The sequence below is a fragment of the Rhineura floridana genome, chromosome 5 (genome assembly GCF_030035675.1).
Source record: "Rhineura floridana isolate rRhiFlo1 chromosome 5, rRhiFlo1.hap2, whole genome shotgun sequence".
NCBI classification, from domain to species: domain Eukaryota; kingdom Metazoa; phylum Chordata; class Lepidosauria; order Squamata; family Rhineuridae; genus Rhineura; species Rhineura floridana.
This window is the reverse complement of record NC_084484.1, coordinates 123004214-123025204: the sequence shown is the minus strand read 5'-3', so window position 1 is coordinate 123025204 and position 20991 is coordinate 123004214. Positions and strand designations below refer to the sequence as shown.

The 20991-nt window shown below is 38.5% G+C and overlaps 1 protein-coding gene and 1 long non-coding RNA gene across 6 annotated transcripts in view; one reads left to right on the top strand and one right to left on the bottom strand.

The window, feature by feature from the left end:
* The first annotated feature begins 10575 nt into the window (after window positions 1–10575).
* On the top strand, window positions 10576–19766 carry LOC133385278 (uncharacterized). Of its 2 annotated transcripts, none has more exons than XR_009762841.1 (3): window positions 10576–10607; window positions 10907–10956; window positions 19326–19766. It is a non-coding gene; the product is annotated as an uncharacterized LOC133385278 (long non-coding RNA). The 2 variants fall into 2 exon arrangements; XR_009762842.1 differs by lacking the exon at window positions 19326–19766 and adding an exon at window positions 12931–13205.
* Window positions 12934–20991, bottom strand: part of CADM2 (cell adhesion molecule 2) — an 844740-nt gene continuing 836682 nt past the window's right edge. For 3 of the 4 annotated variants that reach the window (XM_061627959.1, XM_061627960.1, XM_061627962.1), the window contains 2 exons: window positions 19310–19435; window positions 12934–15147 (listed from right to left, as the gene is read on the bottom strand). In XM_061627959.1, coding sequence (XP_061483943.1) covers window positions 15029–15147; window positions 19310–19435 — 245 coding nt within the window. In that variant the 3' untranslated portion in view covers window positions 12934–15028. The remainder of the gene's footprint in view (window positions 15148–19309; window positions 19436–20991) is intronic. The other variant, XM_061627961.1, reaches the window with a different exon arrangement.

Genomic DNA, 20991 nt, shown 5'->3' with positions numbered 1-20991 from the left:
CTCTTTTGAAGTCAAATATGACCGTGTTGGATTTTCTTGGCAATTGGCCAGTTACATGTATGTTTAATTTAATAGCACTGTGGTCACTGCTCCCAATCGGTTCAACAACACTTACATCTCGCACCAGATCCCGGTCCCCACTGAGGATTAAGTCCATGGTTGCCGTCCCTCTGGTCGGTTCCATGACCAACTGGTCTAGGGAATAGTCATTTAGAATATCTAGAAACTTTGCTTCTTTGTCATGACTGGAACACATATGCAGCCAGTCTATGTCCGGGTAGTTGAAGTCACCCATTACTACCACATTTCCTAGTTTGGATGCTTCCTCAATTTCATATCTCATCTCAAGGTCTCCCTGAGCATTTTGATCAGAGGGACGATAGATCGTTCCCAGTATTAAGTCCCTCCTGGGGCACGGTATCACCACCCACAACGATTCTGTGGAGGAGTCTGCCTCTTTTGGGGTTTCGAGCTTGCTGGATTCAATGCCTTCTTTCACGTATAGAGCAACTCCGCCACCAATACGTCCTTCCCTGTCCTTCCGATATAGTTTATATCCAGGGATAACCATATCCCACTGGTTTTCTCCATTCCACCAGGTCTCCGTTATGCTCACTATATCAATGCTCTCCTCTAAGACCAAGCACTCCAGTTCTCCCATCTTGGTTCGGAGGCTCCTAGCATTAGCGTACAGGCACTTGTAAGCAGTGTCTCTCTTCAAGTGTCTTTGGCACTTGTGGTTTGGCCTGTGGTAATTTTGCTCTTCTGAATTTATATCCTGTGCCCCTGCTCTCACAATGCCTACTTCTAGGCCTATCCCTTTTATCATTTCATCATTTCTTTGGTTTTTATCCCAGGGGGGAGGTTTATTCCGAACCGGACCTTTCTCAGCTCCTGTCGGGTGTCCCCCCTCAGTCAGTTTAAAAGCTGCTCTGCTACCTTTTTAATTTTAAGTGCCAGCAGTCTGGTTCCATTCTGGTTCAAGTGGAGCCCATCCCTTTTGTACAGGCCCGGCTTGTCCCAAAATGTTCCCCAGTGCCTAACAAATCCAAACCCTTCCACCCGACACCATCGTCTCATCCACGCATTGAGACTGCGAAGCTGGGCCTGTCTGGCTGGTCCTGCGCATGGAACCGGTAGCATTTCAGAGAAAGCCACCTTGGAGGTCCTGGCTTTCAGCATCCTACCTAGCAACCTAAATTTTGCTTCCAGGACCTCACGGCTGCATTTCCCCATGTCGTTGGTGCCAACGTGCACCACGACCACTGACTCCTCCCCAGCACTGTCTACCAAACTATCTAGACGACGGGCGATATCCGCAACCTTCGCACCAGGCAGGCAAAACACCTTGCGGTCTACACGCCCATCACACACCCCACTGTCTATGTTCCTAATGATCGAATCACCCACTACAAGGATCCCTCCACCCCCTGGAGATATATCCTCGGCACGAGAGGTTGATCAGTGTCTGTTCTTAGACTCAGGTCTCACTAAGGGTAGTTCATGCCATCTTAGTATCCTGTTAGTCCTCCACCAATAAGAACAATGTGATGTGGATGTCTTTGCAAATATATGCTGATGCCATCAAGTTTTGCCTGCCTTTGCTCAGATTCCAAGTATTTTCACCTTCCTGCATAAAATTAGTACTGAATACCTTCATTAGATAGGTGGCTACCATAGGGAGTCAAGGGCATTGCCCCCCTCTCCTGCCATCCCAGTGTTAAATATTTTCTTCAGAGAACCATACGCATTTTCTCAGTTATCTATAAGTTTCTAAGCTGGAATCTTCTATTAGTCCTTTAAACTCTTATAGGACCACCCTTTGATTCCATGTATTTCTCTCCGGGAGTTCATATGGAAGGTGACTTTTCTGGTGGCACTAACAGCTGCAGAGAATTGGGGAAGCTGGAGCTTTGTTGATTCATAAGAAACTCTGTGTCTTCTATCCCAATTGGGTAGTACTATGACTACACTTCATTCAACTTGATTTTTCATTGGACTTAGAAGCTAATACTTCCTGGCTTTCCCCTAAATCATTCCAATCCTGGAGAAAGGAAATAGCACAAACCCTTTGTATGGTGTCCTCTCTGAACCTACCATAGACATATTCTGGATTCCTGTTGCTCAGAGTTTTTGATTGTATCATATCAAGTGGATATACATGTGAAAAAAGTGTCCAGATCCATAATCCATAAGCAGATGAGATATCTCTAGCCTACTACACCAAGTCCTGTCCTCCTCCTGACATTGTTGCATGCTTTGGACAACAGTGCTTACTTAAAATGATATCTGTAGGATAGCTTCCTGGGCTTATCATGCCACCTTTAAATAGCACTGTAAGATACACAAGTTCATCTCAGCCAAAGCTAGAGGAGCAAAGTCTTGCAACAAGTACTATGATGAAGTTTCTAGGGATACTGCTGTTGGGCATCCTATTATTGTCTGCTCCACTCATGCACTGATTGAGAATGTTGGAATTAAGTGTTCTTTTCATCAGTGTGGAGTAGAACAGACAGTGTTGCCCACTTGAAGTTGAACCAGAAATTAGGAGGAGTGGGTCGCATTCATACAGTAATCCTCCATAGTTTCTAATAGGGATTCTATTAGAATTCTTCTTACCTAGTCCTTTGTATGAATCTTCTCAATTTACATTGTTCTATCCTTGATTTTTTGTATGTTTATAAAGAATACCCCACACTTAAGTCATGTGTCTGTGATGTTCCCTCCACTTGAAGGAAATAGGCTGGGCTGTGTGTGTTTTTAATTGCCCCTGCTTTCTACAGAAGAGGAGCTAACTCTTTGCTATCTTGTTACATGTCCTGCTGAACTTCATGGTAAATCCAACTTTTCACTTACATTTCACTTAAAGGTTGTGTTATTAAAACAGCCAAGAATTTTAAATTAAAAAGACACTGAATCAAAATGATAACTTCTCTACTGTAGAATATTGTTGTCAATATAATACTGCGCCTCCTCTTCCATTTGTTATAATCACCAGAGCGGATTGTAGGTTATTTTTATCCCTAGTTGACCAGCATAATCAGATTATACCTTAATCCCAGCAGTGGCAGTACAATATACTTGTTACTATCAGTAATCAGCCGTCTGAACAGTTTTGTCAGGAGCCATTGGATCTAAAACCAGGAACCTGAAGATCTACCCTGCGTGTTATCTTGTGGTGAACTCAAGGCTGTAGTCTTGGGTTTCATCTACCGGGGGGGGGGGCTGTGATGTTCCACAGGCTCTAGGATCAGCCTACATTTCAAGGAAATCTGTTTGTCTCCCCTGAACTAGCAGGGCAACCTTGAGATCACTGGTTATGTTTTCAACTGTTATTAGAATGCTTTAAACTGTTTTTAGATTTTTTTAAAAAAACGTTATTGATGTGTTTGCCACTGTGGGTGCCTTCAGGAGGGATATACATTAATTTATTATTTGATTGATAGAATGAATATAAACATCTGGCTAAAAGTCTTTGAGTTTTGTCTGGGCAACGATCAGTTGAAATATGACTGACCGGCTCCTCTTTCCGCCTCTTATTCCTGTGCCTGCTGGATTGCTCTCAGTCCCGTTCCCACACACTTGTGCTTTTTGCTCTCCAATCCTGTTGCTTTTTGGGTTGCCTGTCAGCGATGTAGTTGGAAATTCAGAAGTGCAGGGTTCCTTCAAGATACCCACAGCCACACACTCTCCCTTTTTCTTCTTTTTCTGCTGGGTTGAGAATGAGATCCTTGTTAATGCCTTCTCTCACAACAACAGATGTCCCCAGGAGCCAATCAGCATAAAATGGGAAAGTGTTAACTACTGAAAAGAGTCTTCTCAGTGGCTGTCTCACCTCCTTTCACTCTGATTGGCTCCAAACAGCACAAAAGGACAAGGAAGCAAGTTCAAAAACTCTTCTCAGTGGCTAGCATATTCTCCTTTCATGCTGAGTGTTTCGTAGGACACTGGAGATAGAGACCCTGCTGGGACCCTGCTCCCAAAAAAGTAAAGGGTCTAAGAACCCCTGAGACCCTGGACAACTACACCTCTGTTGCCTGTGTCCCAGTATTATGACCATGTACCTTGATAATGATTTGGAAACGGTATAATGGTGTAAGGGTCATCAGTCATACACACAAACAGAAATAAAACCACACACTCCAAAACATACATTCACTTCATAATTTGTCATGTCCAAATGCCGCCCTCCAGCTGTTTTTGACTATAACTCCCTTAAGCCCCAGGCTGGTGGTCAGGGATGATTGGAGTTATAGTCCAAAAGAGCTGAAGGAGATCTGATTGGGCAGGGCTGGTGCAGACTATAAGTACTATGAACAGGGATTGTGTCAACTCTGCTTTTTGTGCTCTGTCCAGCCACAGCATAGTAGTTGATCCAGGATATGTGGATAGCGGAGATGTTGCAGATTGGCCAAGTGAGGTCTGTAACAGAGGTTGGCTAGTTTACTGTAGGAATGCTCAAGAGGTTCTATATCTGACCTGTTACTTACACTAACATGATCCTTCTATGCCAACAGCTTCTCATTTATACCTTTTCGATTTGGGGCATAGTAATATAATTGATCCTTAACCTTAGAATGTATAAATGGAATGGAAAATCAGGGTTCTAAAACATGTGGAGAGCTTAGTACAAGTACAGAAGGCTCCATTTCTCCATTTCAGAAGATCCTTCATAGTTTGGAGGGTGATAGAAATTGTGTTGGGGAATTTAGCTAGCATGCTCATCCCCGCTTTCCCCCTCATGCATTTATTTAACACTTATAATGCTTGGAGAGGGCTTATCTTGATTAACCTCATTTTTTTAAATAGGGGTGGTTTTAAGGGATTATTTTGGAGCATTCCTGAGGGTCATCAAAGGCCTTGATCCAGGTGTACAGTATGTAATAAATCATGTGTCAGATTTTTACCAAGATACAGGCATACCCCGCTTTAACGTTCGCAATGGGACCAGAGAGTATACTTTAAGTGAAAACCTACTTTTAAGTGAAGCAATTGTCTTCACTTGTACTGCATGCAATCACCACTAGATGGCAGCGGCGTCATGCCAATAAAATGTACGTTATTGCGAAGCGCGCGAACGTTAAGCAGGGTATGGGGACATATGGAGCATGTACATTATAGCGAGGCAACGTTAAGTGAAGCAACGTTAAGTGCGGTATGCCTGTATTTCATCTTCTCTCACTTCTGCCGCCAATCCTGAAACCTGTTATTTAAATGCATTTTTAAAAGCAGTTGACAGTTTAGCCAAGATAATGGATAATGTCTGATAGGCACACATAAATCACCACCTTTGATTACATCACCAACAAGTTTGTTTGACTGTTTTATATGATATACAATAAATCCTTACTATATACACAAAGATTTACAAAATTTTAGTAGTTACACAAAAGAAGGGGATCCTTATAAGCCACATCAGGTGTGCCTCATCAGTACTGGTATATCACATGTGGTTTATCAGAAATAGTTCTTCAGTGTGGACCACAGAGGAAACACAGAAGTTTTCAGCTGAGAGTAGATCGTCCATATATTTGCCAATACATGTTCAAGACATCTTCATCACCAAATTCGTGAGTTTTCAAAAAAGTATTAAATGAATAGACACTTCAGTAATGTCCAACAGATAACTAAAATTGAATTTTTATTTTTTTAATAATACTTAAGACATTTCTCTGACAAGACTTTACTGAAAGATGAAGTGCAAATGGGAACCCTGTAGAATGTTTATAAAAATTGTACATGACATTTCTTAAGCGTCACGAAGTACACATTGAATACTCTGTAAGTATATAGGCATAGCAACATGCAAGTGTCATGTACCTAATGTTACAATATGCATTTTGTTTACTTAAAATTATGAAGAAAAAAAAGTAAAGAAACTGTGCTTCCATTGTCAGTGCAACATGCTTAATTCCCCTGGGAATGGATTAAGTGCTGAAGTGTCAAAAAGATTGCCATGAATTCAGGTGATGGAGTTGACCACACTGTAGTTCTCAGGCCATTGTAGCAATCTTGCAGTTAAGCTACACACCTGGGACTAGTAAAATTGTGGCTTTTAGTGAGTGGCTTACCCGGGTGCGCCTTTCTAGCAGACCTGGAACAAATAGCCACAAAACGTGTTGTGGGCTTGTAAATGTTGTGTTTGTATACTTAAGGCAGCAGTATCGTGGTCAAGGTTGCAATCCTAAAATGACTGAATTAGGAACAGATGAACTAAATTTGAAATCTGTGGGACTACTTCAGTAGAACAGTTGGATAACTGGAAGAGGTTTATTATATTTTCCTGAATGCACTCATATTTACTCAGTCAAACGCTTTCCTGTGTAGAAAATGAGTGGTCAAAAGAAGGAAGAAACAATTATAGGAGTCTTTGAACATCCTAGTTTTTGGTGAAATTATAAAGTGCATTTTGGATTTAAAAGGCTGGAAAGCAATTTAGTGCATAGGTAGACTTTTTTTTTTTTTTTAAATGCTGCTTCCTTATTGTCTTCCATAGGAAATGTGTTGCTGCTAATAGAAAATGGGGATTCATTGAATTTATACCTATTCTGTTCCAAGAGAAAGCAAACCTTTGGCATGTCTGCATATGTATGCATGCATGGAAGTGCGCAATGTACAGAAAATATAATTGTAAAATGTATTTACATATTATTGCCAAAACTACTCAGGTACTGGTGGAAAATATATTTTCATATAATATGGTTGGAATATCAGTGTTTCTAGGCAGGATCAATATTTATATTTCATGTTCAATAGTTCATTATTTTTACAAAGAACATTTTGAATTTAAACCACTTTTCAGTTTGAAAAACTACATTAATGCACAGTGAATTGATGATTACCATGCCAGGCATAAATTTTGTGCTGAGGTAAATGGACTACACTTTGTGCAAGAAAGATTTCTCTAAGCCCTGCATCCATGTGAAAATGCCTGTAAATTGATGTTAGTGTTTTAGCACATGAAATCTTCATCAGAAATGTTTACATCTTCTCTTTATGTCAAGTTTAAAGGATCATGAAAAGTTTATTATTTCTTTGCATTGGAACCAGAACGTGTGATGTAAGGGATTTTCCTTTTCCTCTTTCTGCACAGCCTTCTGCTCATGCAGTGTAAGAGATCTGTTTGTGAAAACCTGTTTTACTGTGTGATTACCCCACACTGGGCTGGAATATTAGTGTTTATTATTCCTTGTACTTTTGCCTTCCTTTCAGTGTTCTGCATATTTTTCTTTTGGGACATGAAATGACATTTGGAATAAACAAGTAGAAGTATTCTGATCTGTCTCAGCCCTGGATAAAAGTGTCATGCCTATTGGAGAAAAATAGATTGTGATCCCAGAATTCTCCACACTATTAATTTATACTTTAACTTAGTTTAAAATGAACTTTGCAAATTCTGCCTGCCTAAACAGCCTGCTCTGTAATTTTTGCTTCATGATTAGATTGTTTGCCTATTATCTCATAAAAATATTAAGATGGAAGAATATGAGTTGAATTTCCTAGAATCAAAATGATTTCATTCAATCTTTTTGACTCATGCTGTAACCTCTTGCCTACCTAGAACTCCACTGTAGTTTTTATCTCTGAACTCTTTGCTTACCTATGTAAGCTAAGGGCCATAGTTCAGTAGTAAAGCATCTGTTTTGCATGCAGAAGGTCCCAAATCCAGTCCCCAGCATCTCCAGGTAGAGGTCGAAATGTCCCCTGCTTGAAACCCTGCAGAGCCATTTCCTGTCAGCATAGGCAATAGTGAGCTAGATGGATTAGTGGCCTGACTCAGTGTAAGGCAACTTCCTATGGTAACTTAAGTGCGTAAAACATGTTTAGATCTACATTTCATCTGCTGCATTTCTATTTCCAGGAGAGCAAAGAAAGATTTTGAAAGGGGTTTAAGAGAAGGAAACTTGGTTAAACTATTGCTGCTGCCACCATGGGCTCCTTTATGAGGAAAGGCAGGATATAAACTGAATAAATAAATAATAAATAGCACTAACATAGTAAGATGACTACGTAGTGAAAATATTGTCAAAGCTTCAAAACAGTTGTATAAGGGGTAGAGTACTCAAATATGACCTAAAGTTAAGTGTTTTGCAGTAGAAATTAATTATTTAAGCATTGCTGACATGTAGGTGATAAATTAGACTTAAGACAGTTCATTGTTTAAGAGTAACTTCAAGAGACTAAAAAATAATACTTCTAAACTGTCACGAGGTTAATATAATCAAGGAAAACACATGAAGATAAAGCAAATACTGAACTTTAAGTCATAACCGTAAATGTAAATAATGTCACTTTTAATTGCTTATCAAAGCTCCTTTTAAGTTAGATGTAACTGGCAAAGGTCATGAGTGTGGGTCTAACAAACTGAGCAAATTCAGATAAAAGCCTAGGAGGCATTGACCCCTCAGCCCCTCACATCATCTTGTCCTATCCTCCTTTGGGATGAAGTGTTGGGGCATTGGCATCAGCCTCCACCATCTTAACAGGAAAAGAGAGCTATGCTGGATGCAATGGCGACTATTCTTAAATTCTACAATGGCTAACTGTAGTGTGGAGATTTCTTGCTAGTTCAGCAGCTTCTTGTAAAAGAAGGGGTTCCACTAATATTCAAAAGAAACAGAAGCACATACAAATGTAGAACAATCTATTATTTGTTGAAAGTGGCTTCCTTTATAATTTTTATGTTGACAGTACTCTTCCCAAACAAAAGAGCTAGAATGACTGGTAGAGAAGGTAGACTAGCTGCAGGGGGTTTCATTCACCTTTTAATTCCATACATTCAGGAATGTTGTAATCTGTGGTTTAAATGTAAAATGCATTTCATTCAAATAATTATTTAAAATACGGAATAATTATATTAAAAATTCATTTTGAAATGAATGTGATATTAACATTTGTATTAAAAACTAAAGGCATCGTCCACCACCCTTGTGGTCACAGCTGTGATGTGAGGGAATTAGCATAGGACTCAGTAGAGCTTCTTCCTCCCTCCCTCTCCCCAACAAGCTTATGGCCACAGGTGAATTAATACATATTCACCACAAAATGCTGGTCATTATTTTTAATGGGAGACACATTTGCTTCCTATATAGATGTCAAATCATCATCTTCCTCCCCAATGCCCCTGCTATCAAGCAACTCCTACCCATAGCACAGTGCCAGGAGAACCCAACATGGGCTCCTGTGCACATAAGCTACTCATAGATCATATTTCTCAACCCTAGATCAGAGTGTACTATAAGTAAGCAGATGGGTAAAGATACATTGATGCTAAAAACTCTGAATGCTTAAAGCAACTCCAGAGCATAATACACATACAGAGAGAGAGAGAGAGAGAGAGAGACAGACAGACAGACAGACAGAGCGAGCAACTCTAAACCAACAAAAACTGGCCCAAATACGCCACACATTTATTATGGGAACTAGTTAAAATTGTGCAACTGAAAGCAGATTGAATGCCTTGGACAATACTGATAGTGCTTCACACAGAGAAGGAAAACTATAGTAGGAGAGGCTCGGGAGTTTTGCAGTGTTCAATTTAACAATATTTCTTGGGTCTGTGATTGTTCTGTGTTATCTTACTACTTTCAATGCATTGCTTTTGGAAGGGTATGATGGAAAAAATGACGAGATGAAAAGGATCAATGATATAAAATTTCATGTTTGGAAAAAAGTTAACTTTATCATTAAAGGCATCCTCTGTAGTTTGATGGAAGCATTTTGTACTCACAATGTAAGATTACCTGACGTTATTGGGAAATAAATAGCAGAAATTTCAGGTGAGGTGCTTCAGTGAAATAGGGGTCAGGAGAATGCAGTTCTCTCTGTGGCTCTCTTTCCATTGCTGAAGCTAAAAATACTAGGGCAAATGGCAATACTTTTCAACATCTTAGCATGCAAGGCTCCCGCAAGGAAGATAAAAAGAGCAACCTTGTACTGGTGGACTAGAAATAGATTACTGAGCAGTGTTCCCAGACAGAATGCTGGCAGCAAAGCTATTAGCAGCATTGAAGTCTTTGCCCCAAAGGTGTTGGGAAGGACTCCCATGGGACCCAAATACGAAGAGAGACACAATGGAATGGTGGTTGGGTTTCAAGGAAAATATGGCTTACAATAAAGTAAATATTATTTGGAAGTGGTAGGGATTATACATGTATTTAAGGATAAATGCTCAGTATGTATTTTTGTAGTTCATTCTTGAAATTGCAAACTCATCTCCTTCCTTATAAACTAATCAAAATGCATATTATAAATACATGGTTTTCCAATATCCATACAGTGAAAGTACAAGATACTTACATGTGAGTACACTGTAGTCACCTATATGTTTGCATAGTTTTTAGTGTGTACTTTGTGCCACTTAACCCAAAGTATTACTCTGGTTATTTCTGTATATTGAGGCAGCCTGTTCACAGAAGTTTTGCGTAGCTGTTTTCTGTTTTTTGGTATGTTCATTAAAAATTACCAGTTCGAATGAATGAGAAGCTAGGATCCTTGGAGGACTCAAGGAAAGTTTTGGAGAAAATTGTAGCTTGACCATGACAATTCTTTGTAACCTCATGTTTTTAGGTTTATCAGAATTACCTTTACTCAACAGAATGGTAAAGGTAAGACCTCTATTTTCCTTTTGGTAACACTTTATAATAAGTGGCACTAAATTACACTATAACTGTGATGTTACATGGAAGCACATGTAACCATATTGTCACGATCAAAATACCTAATGTACGTCTGCGTACATGGTTCAGTGCTTTTACAATCATAAATTATATAAGCTCCCATCCTTTCTTCTTGCTGAAAGATGTATATAGATAGGTAGATATCCTACATCATGACGAACATATTCAAAAAGTCCACTTCACCGGTTTATTTAGAAAAATGTGTTTTCCTCCTGTTTCCTTTATAGCAGAAATCTCAGCGCAAGATGATCTGCCTTCAATCAATGTGAACAAAATGGTAAATGTTTCATTTTAGGTTTCTTCACCTGCTTCTTGGATTTGCTAATGACATATAAGAATGGAAAGATGATTCACCCATAGATTGTGAGATGCCACATTGTATTACTTTTAAAAATAAAAATGACAGCAAAAGAAAATAACAAATATTAAAGAGAAAATTGGCAATAAATTGATACCCTGGACTGATGATAAAAAATACAATCCTAAAGAGAACTGTCATGTTCCACAGTTTCCTTGATTGCTCCCATGGGGCCTTTATTATTTATATCTGTCATTTATTGTAAATTAAGCAATCACTTCCATGGACCTTTGGTGCCTTGCTCCCAGTATATTAATCTAAACCAGGGGTTCTCAAACTGGCATCAGATGTATACCAACAGAAAAACTTTATCAGATAATATTGTATTGTACTGCCTTCAAGTCGATTCCGACTTATGGCGACCTTATGAATAGGTTTTCATGAGGCTGAGAGGCAGTGACTGGCCCAAGGTCACCCAGTGAGCTTCATGGCTATGTGGGGATTCAAACCCTCCCAGGTCGTAGTCCAACACCTTAACCACTACACCACACTGGCTCTTATCAGATAATACTGACTACTAAAAATCTGGCAAAAAATGTGCATTTGTAACGCCTGTGAATCTGTGTTCTTCTTATGGCCTAATTCACCAATACCAGACACCCAACTTATGGAAAGGGTAAGCTTCCATCCCCCAAATAGCTGAGCATTTATGTTATGTAGCAAGCTGGAGGCTAGCCAAGAAGAAAAAACTATACCTTGAAGTTTTTAGTAACAACAAGCCACCTCCCACCCATTTATACTGGACTAAAACCATTTTGAGAACAGTGATGGGGTCTCCCTTCCTTTTCTCCAGTTGGCTTCTTCATGCTTTTTCCAGTCTCCACTGGTAAAAAAAGGCACTAAAAGAGGGAGCAGAATTAATTGGGATCTGCTCAGGTGCTAGTGCAAAATCCACACAGATCCAAGGATACCGGTGCAAAGAGTGTTTGTGGCAGCATTGCTAGAATTATACTCTGTGTTTAAGAGATTTTATATTGGGTCACTGAAGTCAGTTAGGTTTAAAACTGTAATAAATTATATTAAAAATCTATCTGTATTGGAACATCCTGGTACAATATTGCTTGAATTTGTGCTAAAGATAGGGCTGGAACATTTTATTAAAAGTCTGTTTTATTTATGGAATGTATCATTTGTTAGAGAAGATATTGTTCTCTTTCAAAAGCCCCCTTTTTCTCTGAGAAGTTTGAGAACCTCTGATTTAACTGGGTGAATGCAGATGATAGACAGTGATGGTAGGCCAGAATTATCCATTGACTTAACACCACATGGTGTACCTCCACACTATTTTTGGCCTGTTGTAAAATACATCTCAAGGTGCAAAGCAGAATATATATTTTAAAAATCGACTGCAACTGAGTACACAAGAAAAAGTTAACAGTCCATTTCCTATCTACTGTACTATTGCAAGTTCCAGTGCTTTCTTTATGCTACACTGACAAGACATTTTGAAATGGTTACATCTAAAGATGCCCAAATGTTTGAAAATCTCACTTCACAGTGATGAGCAGGCGGATAATGTAGGCAGTATTTCTATATAATTGAAGCAAAATGGAATTTAGTGTGAATACAGCACTAACGGGCATGTGACTTCAGTAAACCTAATCCCAATGCAGCAAGGCATTTAAGCACAGAGTTAAGTGCTTTGCTGGCCTGGACATTAGTTCCACAAATCAGTTTTTGAAATAGTAGTTACAACTAACTTCTGTGATGAACACCTTTTCTTCCTAGAAGTAGTAAGCTTAATTCCTGTTGCCAGTTTTAAAAAAAATGTATTTCTTGAAAAGACATGACTATGTTGTAAACCTATACTAGCTTCAATGTGTCTAGTAGATCCTACCTGATTCTCTCAAACTACCATACTATATTAGCATATTATTGCATTTTTTTCCACAGATGATTTGGAGTGAATGGTAAAAACAAGCATGCAATCACATCAATGCAGACGTATTTCTTTAAAATGTCATACTGTATATGATTTATTATGTTAACACTCAACCACATCATATTATTTATGTTCTGTATACTTTGAAAAAGTGCTGCTTGATTGATGGTCTTTCTTTTTTCCCTCTCTCATATAAATTAACAAGGTAAATGCTCTTTTTCCAACAAAAACAATTTAAAAACTCTACTATTGTCCTTAAATGGTGTATACTCTTCTGATAAATAGTCTGACACAACAGCTTTGATTTCCATTTACTGTGACACATGATGTCATATTCAAATACTACCCTCCCTCCTCCCCTCTCCCTGACGCAAAAAATAAATCCCAGGAGATAACCCTTTACAATAGGCCATTATGCTTTTAGACTTCAGCAGTAGTAGCATCCATATAGAAATATTTCTTCTTTTTTAAGGTGCAGCACTTAGGAGATGAACAGCATTATTGTTTTGAATTTTCTGACATGGGACCAGTAAGCTCATCTTGTGATGTTTTGCATTTTTTCTGGAAGAGGAATCAAGCCAATCAGCTTACATTATGGTAGATTTAGAACCTGTGATTATTATTTTTAAGATGTCATTTTGCTCCACATTTTGAGAGTTATCTCAAAAAGAGGTTGTTACTGTGGAGCTAAAAGCATGGCAGATATTCTGTATCATTCACCGTGACATAAGTTTGTACCTCACAAAATGCATAGACAGGAATTTAATATAAAGAATTAGTCCATTTACCGTATACACAAAACATAGAACTTTTTGTTGTAACACTTCATTGTTTGTGTTTTGGCAAATCTAACATTGATAAGCAGCTCTAGAACTGCCAAATTAGATACTGAATATTTTAGCAACTTAATCGTTAATCATTAATGTGGTTGAAATTTAAAACCTGAGGCTGTGCACTGGTTGTTAGCTTAAAACTACCTTTCCATATAACATTGTGCTTCCATTGTATAACAAAGAAAAAAATAACTGGAACTAGAAAAGTTTGCTGCTGAACAGTGCTAGGACATACAGACAAAAGTACTAATACATGTTATCTACTCAGAATATTAATTTAAGTCATATCTAAAGGGATATAATGGACATTAGAAAATGCTTACTTGTGACCGACTTACCTACAGTCCCAAAAGTTAAATATGTATCAAATAATGTTTAATTGGATTTATTATATGCACTATATACAGATACTAAAATGCCTTGCAATTGTGCCCCGTGAACATGTCCAATTTAAGAAGGCAGGTGAGCCCATGTGAATAAAATAAATTAAAATAACAACAGAAATTACAGAAATAGATATGGAAGATTTATGATCCTAAATGCAGTTAAAGAGCTGGACAAACATTTTCAAAAGGGAGCTACATAATCCATCTCTGTGGATCTGTATAGACAGACTGCATGATGCGGTTGCCACCCAGAAGTTGCTTTAGTACCAATGTGCCATTAAAATAAAAGGTCTGTTCATATCCCTTTGCTATCATTTGCAAACACACAAGAAATTATACTAGAATGCTTTCAGTTGGTGTTTCTTAGGGCATAATGTTTCAAAACTAGGCTGCTTTTGAATTATAGACATATATAAAACATTGTTTGTAAACCTCTAATTTTACTTGTAATGTTTTATGTAAGTACATTTGGGTCCTCACCTTAAGAACAGTTGCTATGAAAATGGCCTGGTGCAATACAGGTAAGGACCATGATAAAATAAAACAGAAAAGAAATGCTATGTGACATTTTTTAAAAATGTAGAAAAACTTAACAACATGAACAGATGATGATTAAAATTGTTAAGGCTGTATATTCAAGCACTGTATGTTAAGAGAGCAATGGATATGATGATTAGGCAATAAGAAATGTCCTGCATTATGAATGGTACCATAATTAAAGAAAAATGCTGTCCATGGCTGATTGTTGGTATAAACTGGCTACTTGAAAGCAATTGTGTACATTAATAAAGGTAGCAAAAAAGATGGGGAAAATTAATTCTGAAAGATGAGAGCCAATTTTCTCCAGCAGTCAGCATGGTGAGTAATATTCAGAGAACCTAAGTCTGCATCTATATGAAATATTCCTTCTTCTCTTCTGCATTGACTTGGCTGCCTTCTGCATTTATAATGGCTGTATCCGCATCAGGTGCATCTTCAGCTCCTTTAGCTTCATTTGTTAAGTATGTTCCTGCGGGAAACAATGTATTAAAAGAAAAATGTTAGGGTATGATACTTTTCACATGGTTCTCTGATGAGTCCTGGTGAGGTTCAGGGTAAAAAATCACTTCTTTACAGCGGAATGAACTTTTACAGTATGCATGATACTCTAGTTTGGGGAAATAGTAATTGTAGATCATAGCCCTTGTATGATGATAAAGTATATACAAGCAGCATAGAAAGGCATGTTGCACTTTCAGCTATCAAAAATTCATTAACAAGAAGCTTTGGGGGAAAATGCCTCTTAATTATTTTGCTTCTTTCTCATAAGGAAATTTTATTTATCTCTACAATTCAACCAAGCAGTAGATTCTGCAATTTCAAAACTAGCACTCTGAAGTCTGATTGATTTTCAGTGGAGCAATGTTAATTGTGCAAAACTTTTCAATTGAAAGCAAGAGATTAAAGATGCTTAATGCAGAATGCATTGTGCCCTACAATAGCTACACTAGGTTTGCCCATTGCCCATTCCCACTTACATTGGGAATATTAAACCTGAGACACCATTCTTTAATATTTGCGGCAATATATGCGCATACACTGCTGTTGTGCTACATTCTGTTTTGTTCTGTTACACTGATCCAGTAGAGGGTATTCTGTTATAAGGATTTATTTGCCAGTAAACAAATATTGGATCTGTACTGCAACATATTCGTAGCCTGTGGTGTCTGAAACAGCCAATTTTAACTGAATGGAAAAGTGTGTTATTTTGGAGCTTGGGATATGTGTGTTGCCCTCCCAAAAAAGAGTTGAACACAGGTGTCATATTTTGCATAGACTGTTCAAATGACAAATGTCTTTTCCATGGAAGATAACTCATTACATTTTTTTTAAAAAAATATTTATTAATTTGTATGAATTAGCTGACACAACAGCCTTTGCAAATCTAGGCTAAGAGCTTTATTGTACGCAATATTCTAAATATCAGAAGAACTTGGGAGCACACTTCAGTAGCTGTCTATGTCAAAGTATATGAACCTTTCTCCTAATAATACAGATTACATTTAATAGGGAGTGGAGTGATCATGAAGAGAAATGAGAACGCAATAGTAATAGCCAAACTGTACAATTTTTTGCAAACTTAGTTTTAACATCTATATAGGAATAAGATCTTAATACATGTTTGAGGCCTAAACTGAACAGAGCAGAGCAACCACATGTATATATGTGTATGTGCCTAGTCAATTTATGTATAAAGATTTGTGTGTAATTTTTTAACTTGTTTATAAAAGCATTTCTAAACCATTTAATATTTAAAAATCTCTAAGCAATATATAAAACTGCAACATAAAAATAATAAAGGTATCATAAAAACAGAGATACAACATAAAAATTAAAATAGTATTATAAAAACAGAAAAAAACATAGGAATTCAATAATAACAGGGTCCACTCTTTCGGGTCAGAGAAAGCCTAGACAAAAATGCATGTCTTTACAAGTTGTCTGAAGCAGCTGATGGATGATGCTACACGTGCAGCAGAGAGAAGGGCATTCAACAATTCAGGGGCAATAGTGGAAAACGCCTATTTTTCAGGTCACCATGTGGATTTTCTGTAGGGTGTGATGGCAGCCTGAAAACAATTTCCCTAGACAATCTATGTGATTTTACAGCTCTTTACGGGGATAGAGGCAAACTTTCAGATAACATGGGCCCAGGTTATTCAGGGCTTTATGTATGTTAGCAACAAGACCTTGAACATGGCCTAGTAGCTGATTGGCAACAAGTACAGTTCCCTCAGCACACCTGCACATATCCAGGTGCTCTACCTACTGATGTCAATTGGCGGCTGCTGTGCAAAGGTGGGACGGCTGGACCCCACCTATCTAAGATGAAGCAGACAAAGCTGGGCATGCTGCAGGCAGTGACGAAGAAACACCTTGGCAGCAGCAACTGAGGTGCTGGCAGCTGGCTTATCAAGGAAAGAAAAAGTGAGGTGAGCTTCCAACATCTTGTTCCCTGCCCTTCGCAACTGCAGCTACCGTGTAAGACTTTTTGTCTGCACAAACTTAATGGCAATTTGGTACATGGGGCAGTGTTACTTAGCTGTCGCTGTGCAGAGGTGGGACAGTTGGACCCAACTCATCCTGAGACTGTGTTTCCAGGACAGGCAGAAATAAAGCCGGGCATGCTGCAGACAGTTAGAAAGAAACACATCTTGACAGCAACAGCAGAGGAGCTGGCAACCAGGTTATCAGGGGAAAGAAAAGGAAGGTGAACTATAATCATTTTACTCTCTGCATTTTATAACTGAAACTACCCTCTAAGACTGTTGATTTTATTTTTTAACACTAATTTGGTTGGGATTTCACGCATGGATGGTGTTAGTTATCTGCAGTTGCTGTATCGAGGCAGACAAATTGGACTCTATCCACCCTGAGGGTGTATTTCAGGATAGGGAGAGAGAAGCTGGGCATACTGCAGGTAGCGGGCTGCTCAGTGATGTGCCAGTGACAGTGGGGATCACCTCAAAGGGAAGACCTCACAGGGAACTACCCCTTTGTTGTCTTCCCTTCTTGGATGCCATTGGGGGGCCAAGAACTGCACCCACAGGAAAGTGGCACACGGAGGAAGGACCCTGAGTGAGAGGCAGGGAAATGGAGATCTCCCAGGTTATAAAGACTGAAAGAAGAAGAAAGCTCCCAGGTGAGAGCTGGGAGGATCTGTCATTTTCTGTGAGGGCAGCCGGGGGGGGGGATTAAGAGCTTTGTATAGAGAGGATTGTGTACTTGTACATTGTGTTTAACTTTATATACCCTGCTCCTGATTTTCCCCTCTTTTATTTCTTGGGTTGTTTCTGTTATAGACATATTATGTATTGCAGTTGTACTTGTGATAAGAAGGCATTAACATATGTTATCAGACTTTGTACTTTATTATGTATTTCTTCTTATTATAAGAAGAGTTTTTTGTACTTATGTATTAACATACATTGTTATGTTCTATGTTGGAAACCACCCTGGGGTCTCTTGACAAAGGGTGGTATATAAATATAAGAAATATATAAACAATCAGACCACATCATTTTGCATCAGCTGCAGCTTCTGCTCCAGTCTCAAACAAAGACCCACACAGAGCTCATTACAGTAGTCCAGTCATGAGGTTACCAACACAAAGATCATGGTGGCCAAAGCTATTCCTGTCCAGGAAACGGTCTAAGTGGCATACCAATCTAAGTTGATGCCATGGAGGTTACCTGGGCTTGTAGTGACATAGGTAAATCTAGGAGCACCCCCAAATTACATGCCTGTTCCTTCAGAGAGAGCGCAACCCCATCCAGAACTGATAAACTATCCTGGACCTGGGAACTGTTCATCCAGAGTCACTGTCTTATTGAGATTTCATTCTGTTGGCTGCTTCTCATTCAGCCCACCACTGCATCTGGGCACTAGTTTAAAACAGTCACAGCCTTTCCTGATTCAGATGTAACATGGCTCAAATCTCCTAATAACATCATATGAAAAATAGCACATGGAGCAAAGAAACTAAGCCCTCTCCTGTCATATTCCACTGTGCTCGGTTGTTTGAGCACATTAAGGAAAGAGGGTGGAAAGGTTAGAGAAGGAAGAGGGTCTATTTCCATCACCTGTATGCTCTTTTTGTGTAATAAGTAGCCCTGTTTTTTGTCCTTAAATCATCGGGCGGGGGTGTCTAAAATCTACATGCCCATTAGCAGTACACTTTTTCCTAGAAGGGTTAAAAGCTTTGTTAGGACTTCAGAATTTAATCCTCAATATTTTCCCTGACATGATTTTTTTACAGCTATCTGCCTCTTATCTGATTGCCTATTTACATAGAATGTGGATCTGACAAACTTGTTCAATTAAGAAGCTGTGGAAGTCTGTTGTATGGCATAGCACAATATCCCAACTGTCTTTTCTTTTGTCTGATTCTCAGAATTACTGCCTCCCTTTGTGACCTTGGGCAGATTGCTAGACGTCATTTTACCACAGTTAATCCAACTGTAAAATTGGGTAAAAATCAGGATCTCACTAAAAATCCTGATGCTGCAACATCAGAGCTGAGTTTTCCTGGAGACTAGAAAATATATTTTTAAAAAGTGTTGCAGGATAAAACTAATCACTAAGAAATATTGCTACGGAAGTTGACTGCATTGTGATTAAATCTAGCCTACCTTTATGTCTTGCCAGATATCGACCAAGCAGAATTATAGAACATAGTGTGACAAAGACAACTACAGCCACTATCCCTCCTATAACAGCGTGGTCCGGTCCAGTCTGTCCAGCCAAAGCATTGGGGTCTAGGGGGGAAAAATAACAGTATGACAGATTATTCTGATACGATGTGAAATGCAAATATCCTGATGATGGGGTATAAAACAACTGTTTAGAAAAAAATCACTTTAGAAATATTTACAAAAGTTATTCCTTCAGTCCATTCCCTACTCTCTTATCAGTAAAATAGCACTGCTTGCATCCCTAGATTTTTAAAACACTGAGAATGTCACAGTATGAAAGGAGAGAGGAACTCTTTAGCAGGGATTACTAAATGGGAAAGGTTTCTGGTTTTGTCCTAGTCATTTTTCAACTGGAAATCTGGCCACAGATATTTATAGAAACAAAAACAAGGAATTGAGAATTGGGGATCAGATAGAATCAGCAGAATAGTGTCTGCATAATATATAACTGATAGAGCTGAATCTCAGTGGGGATCCCTTATATATTCTCCTTTTGTCATCCGCATCCTTTTGCAGCAGAAATAAACAAGGAAAGAATGAGAGATAAAGTATAGCTGAGCAAATTCTTCTGCATACGGCCAAGTCTGCATGAATTTGGTCAGATAAATGTAAATGCATACTTAAAGAACATCATTCATTCTCGTGTTAGTTTGTGAATTCAAAACAGTTATCTGATTAACGCTTAAGTGAGTAAATTCATAGTTTTTAATTATCTATTAGGTCCTTTGCTTTATTTTCTGTACCCTGAACATTAAGAACACTGAAGGATTTAGGCTTATCAAACTGGCCATTTATTTTGCAGGGGGCTTGCCCGGCGTAGAAAAAGGCAGCAACCAAAAATAACATCACTTAAGGGTCAGAAATTCCTCTGTGGATCTGATCAATTAAGTGGTAACCTTCAAGTGTCAGTTTATCAAAATAAGCAAAAGAGGGAGATAAAGAAAAGGATTTGGTCCTAAAGATAATGCTAGCATTTATTTCTTTTTATATGAAAAATGCCTCAGCTACAAATGAAGAGCAGCTCTGCCAATATTAAATGCATTGCTATTAACATGCTCACAATGTATTAACGGGTTCACACACAGTGATTTATGAACATTCCCTTTCAGGAGTTATCTTCTGCAATTAGTCTGCAAAAATCACTATCTGTGAAAAGAGAACACAGAAAAAAATAAGCCAAATCTACGGGGGGGGGAAGCAACTGTTTGGGGAGGGTTTCTTTTGGGGTGTTTGTGCAAAACCCAAGTAGAAAAAGGGAAAATACCATTTCTGAAATGGTGCTGCTCTGAAGTTATGCATCATAAATGGGCACGTCCATAGCAGATAATCACAGTAGATGCATACCTGCTCATCAAATGAGAAACTTATTAATAATTTGGCAATTGCTATAATCCATACCTGTATCTTCCCTATTTATCTTTTAACTTTGCATCACATTGTCACCATGTTCTCAAACCATCTAGATCAGTTTTACACGAAGAATATATCAAATAGAACACATTGACCTGATTAACTGCAGTTCTATGCATGTTTACTTGGAAAAAGAATCCACTGTGTTCAGTGGGATTGACTCCCATATAAAGTGTGTACAGATTTTCAACATCAGTATGGCTGCAGGT